The 4315-nt window shown below is 33.2% G+C and overlaps 1 protein-coding gene across 1 annotated transcript; it reads right to left on the bottom strand.

Moving 5' to 3' along the window:
* Positions 1-1000: 1000 nt before the first annotated feature.
* LOC110106856 (uncharacterized protein YwbO) lies at positions 1001-4315 on the bottom strand. The gene is made up of 8 exons (XM_020836908.2): positions 4158-4315; positions 2827-2983; positions 2608-2730; positions 2387-2430; positions 2181-2306; positions 1550-1634; positions 1392-1448; positions 1001-1292 (listed from the first exon to the last, which is right to left on the bottom strand). Exons 2-8 carry the CDS (start codon positions 2968-2970, stop codon positions 1215-1217), a joined length of 657 nt encoding a protein of 218 aa, XP_020692567.1. The 5' UTR covers positions 2971-2983; positions 4158-4315; the 3' UTR covers positions 1001-1214.

The following is a 4315-nucleotide window of genomic DNA, read 5'->3' as shown; positions in this document are numbered from 1 at the left end:
TGACTAAATCCTACTAGTTGCCAAACAGCCCATAAGTCTAATCTCTATTTCATGGCGTTTTCATAATTTTTGGCCTAAATCCTGGATTTCATAAATCCGAGTTTTTTTTTTTTTTGTAGATTTTGTAAATCCGACTAAAGAAGTGTGCGAAAGGGATTTTTATTTGGTCCGGTGCAAGGACCTAGAGGAAGGTTCGGTTTTGCCTAAAAAAGTGCAAATACCGAGTTTTTTGAAAAAATACCGAGTTTTTTGAAAAACTCAGTATTTGCACTTTTTGACCTATTTTTGTCTAAAACCGAACCTTTCTCTACATCCAGTGAAAGGACCTAATAATTGCTCGTGCGAAAGGAAGAAATATCATTACCTTGGCAGTTAGCTCCGGATGCAACTTCCGATCAGACATAAATAACATTGTTAGAGAAGGCGGATAAGCTTCAACTCTATTAGAACTCTATTTCACTCGAAGCTAACGAATTAAAATAAATGCAAAAGAGGAAAAGCAAAACTTAGAAAGGCAATGGCAAACGACTCGTTCAAAGCTCCATCGGTCCACCGGTCCACCCCACTCGAACTCATAAAGCCGAAGAGGAAAGCTCTACCTCACACAAACCGCGATGAAGATACAAACGCGGAAAGCTAATTCTTAATTTATTAAATAGTCATTAATTTACTAAGCTTAATTCATATACTTTAAAACGTAAATTAGATGATTAGTGGTAGAAATGTTAATTAAATAATTATTTAGTAAAAGAATATTTATTTGATTAATTAGATAATCATAAGTATAATAAGTAATTATAATTTTATTAAAATAACATAAAAAATAATGAAATACTTAGAAATTATAATTAAATAACTAATATAATAATTATCATTATAATTAGTATTGAAATATTTATTAGAATAACACCAAAATGAGTTATTAATAAAATACTTATTAAAATAACATACTAATTAAATTATTCATAATTATAATTAAAATTAATTAGTAACTCATATGTAAAACATAAATAAGGCTTTAAATTCTTAATTACACTGCCAAACAATCCCACAAAATTTATCAAGATTTAACATATTTCTTATCAATGCATATTCATATTTTTTTGAGAAAACAGTGACCAATGCATCTTCATAACGCCTCAATACGACTAGCAATAGTTAGACCATCAGAATGGTCTCAGAAGTCAATATAACAGAAAATAGTGACCAAAGCTTTATTTTGACACCGCTTGAAAAGCATGCAAGAAGGCCTCTGGAGGTTGCCCACCACTGAGCTGAAACGATCCATTAAACTGAGAGGAGGAGAGTTTTCCATTAGATGAAACAAAGTAAAATGATTCATATAAACAAATATATTTTGAAAATAGTATGAAATATAAGTATTAATTTACCACAAAGTATGGAACACCCGAAATGCGAGAGGAATACTTCTCCAGTTCTTCATTGACCTTGAGACACAATAAGTTCATAGAGTTGACTTTGTTTCAAATATGAACAGAGAGGAACAGATTGATCTATATAGATAAACGATAATTTGTTTGCAAGCTACCTCTTTAAGACCTTTATTTGGATCATTAATCAATTCTGCAGCTCCTTCTATGCCAACCTTTTGGGCAGCATCCAAAAGTACTTGCCTGTAAGTAAAGTGCAAGTGGACATTTTATGGTTTAGTAAAAAACTCGCTTTAATGAACTTCTCTTCCAACACTCAGCTTCAACCACTTTCAAACAATTAACACTGAGACAAACCGATGTAGAATGATGGAGGGGTCATTTGAATTTTAAATTTTTTTAATTTATTGGAGAAGGGAGGGATGGGAGCCGGCCAAAGAGAGAGGGGAGAGGGAGAATTGTCCGCATTCAATATATGTGTTCACATACATTCAACAGGGAGAATTAAATTTAAATCCAATCATTTAATTCAAATTTGTACTAATTGAGGGGAATTTTCTAAAATAGGTGCAGGATATTTAGGAAAGATTTTAAGATTCAAATTCAAATTCATTTGAATTTGAATTATGAAATCTTTCCAAATAAGACAGGAAAAAAATTATAGGTTTCAAGAAGGACGGAAGATTACATGTTTCAAATTATTGGTTTAACAAATCATTTGAAACAAACATAAATCCATTTTCATGCATATACAATTTAAAAGACGAAGAAATTCTGGACAGGACATACTTATCGCCAATAAACTTTCCCTGAATGAAATAGTTCTGGAATAACTCCTCAACAAGTGCATTTTGTTTTTCATAGCCTTGGTTAGCAGCAAATGAAATGAGCCTGTGACTGTCCAAGGTATTTCCCCTACATTAAATGCAAATAGAATCATGACAATCATTCTAAGCAATCAGTACTATGCCTAAGCTGTTATGAAATAGACTTACGTCATTCCAGCAGTGTCGTACTCAAAACCAAGACCCCTAAAAACCTATTAAAACATTCAAAAAGTGGAGCCATATTCAGAAGTTCAACTGTTAAAAGTTGAAACATTAATGCTTCGTTTGGGACGGCTTAATTAAAATTTTTTACTAGAAATATGTTTTAAGAAGCAGTAAGAAAGCAGTCACAAACGAAGCCTAAATTTGCATAGTCCTTTGAAACAGACCTCTCTCATTCGTGATATAATGTGCTCATACTGGGTGGATCCAAACTTATTTTTGTAGAATTCAGACTTCAAAATGCCTTCTTTAGGCGCATTGGGATTAAGGAAAAATGGATGCCACTTTACCTGCAAATAGCAGCAGGAAAAGGAAATATTCCAAACCATTGATTAAGGAAATGATAAATAAAGCTAAATAAACATCTACTGAAGACAAAAGATGACCTCAAAATTAAACTGATCCTTTGCCAGGCTCATGGCTTTTTCAAGATTCTTCTTTCCAACAAAGCACCATGGGCAAACAGTGTCTGAACTGACATCAATTTGGATAAATTTCTTTGAAGTACTGTCAACAGCTTTTTGGTCCATGAATCTTATGTATCTGCAAGAGCATAGAAGATCAGTAAGAAAATCACATTTAAGGATGTTATACTCAATAGGATGCATAGATAAATACTTCCAATGGCCAAAGTAAACCATTGAATGAGCAATTGGTCAGTAATATTCAAACAAAAATTTGATATTTAAGAACATAAGCATTTTGAATTGCAACCTTACTAGCTTCATGGGGTAAGTAACGGAATATATTTTTCCAAAAAATAAAATCAAGTAAAGTTCAATTCACACAGCTCACCTTAGTCTGTTGATTGGGAGCTTAGGCTACCAACTAAAATGTCTTAGGTTCGAGTCTTGTGTATGTGATGTGTGTGTAAGTCTGTCTTAATTAACCTAATTGTCCCCAAAAAAAAGTTCTATTTAATAACACTTCAAGCATAGAGGTATGCAATTTTTGTTTATGTGCTAAGAGTAAAACATATTTTACACACTACCTTTCATTAAATACAGAAAAAAATGACATAGGCGTTATGCTACAGAAATATGCCACACCAGGGATATCAACATACAACAAAAAATCATGCTTAAGAAAATAATTCTACTAATTCTCACTTTCCTCTTCTCGTGGATGGATCCTAACGTTAGAAGCTTATTTTAAATTAGAAAAAGGCTGGCTGCAAATTCCTCAATAGACATAGGCTAAGAAAATCCAAACATAGAATACCCGCCATGGTGTGACCAAGAAAAAGAAAAATCAGTCAAACAATAAGGATGAACTAATTGATCATCAAAAACTCACCTAAATATATTTTCATTTAGATAAACTAGCTCGTTTCACAATCATAAACAACGCCATCAGTGCCAATCCCAGCCCTCGCTCTGAGAAAATCAACTAACTCACTGAAGGGAGAATGAAGGAAAACTCAAATTCCAAGCTCTTATGAACTGTCCTAATCATTCACAATCAATTACATCGAAAAAATCTATCAATTCGATCACCAGAGTTCCAAAAACCAAATCAAACAAAAAACCCCTTGGCAAATCGGTATCTTGACTTTTGGCTAGAATCTCCTAAGTAAAAAAATCAATCAAAACCCAATTCTCCAAAATTTGTCTCACACAAACATTTCGATTAAGAAATACTAATCAAGACGCTGTCTTTAACCATTAACCGCTACAAGTAGAACAGTGAGTGGATGAAAAGAACAAAAAAGTCCAACCTTGAGCGCTCAAATCGATCGATAATACTAATAGAAAACCCTCGAGGCTTCTTCGCATAAACGAAGGCTTTGCCCAACCTTAGAGCCACCTTAGTGTTATGCACTGCCAATAAGGAGTTGAGACTTCAACATTACGTGCTTTTAAAGAAATGTGGCTT

Source organism: Dendrobium catenatum, unplaced genomic scaffold (genome assembly GCF_001605985.2).
Source record: "Dendrobium catenatum unplaced genomic scaffold, ASM160598v2 fragScaff_scaffold_231, whole genome shotgun sequence".
NCBI classification, from domain to species: domain Eukaryota; kingdom Viridiplantae; phylum Streptophyta; class Magnoliopsida; order Asparagales; family Orchidaceae; genus Dendrobium; species Dendrobium catenatum.
Note: the sequence above shows the minus strand (reverse complement) of the source record. Positions and strands in the feature narration are given on the sequence as shown.

Bases quoted from the DNA above. Each gene is read 5' to 3' on its own strand.
- LOC110106856 (XM_020836908.2), bottom strand. From the start codon at position 2,970: ATGGACCAAAAAGCTGTTGACAGTACTTCAAAGAAATTTATCCAAATT. The intron at 2,307-2,386 runs GTAAGTCTATTT...CATTTAATGTAG, and splicing joins TACGACACTGCTGGAATGAC to GGGAAATACCTTGGACAGTC. The intron at 1,449-1,549 runs GTAGCTTGCAAA...TTGTGTCTCAAG, and splicing joins CAAATAAAGGTCTTAAAGAG to GTCAATGAAGAACTGGAGAA.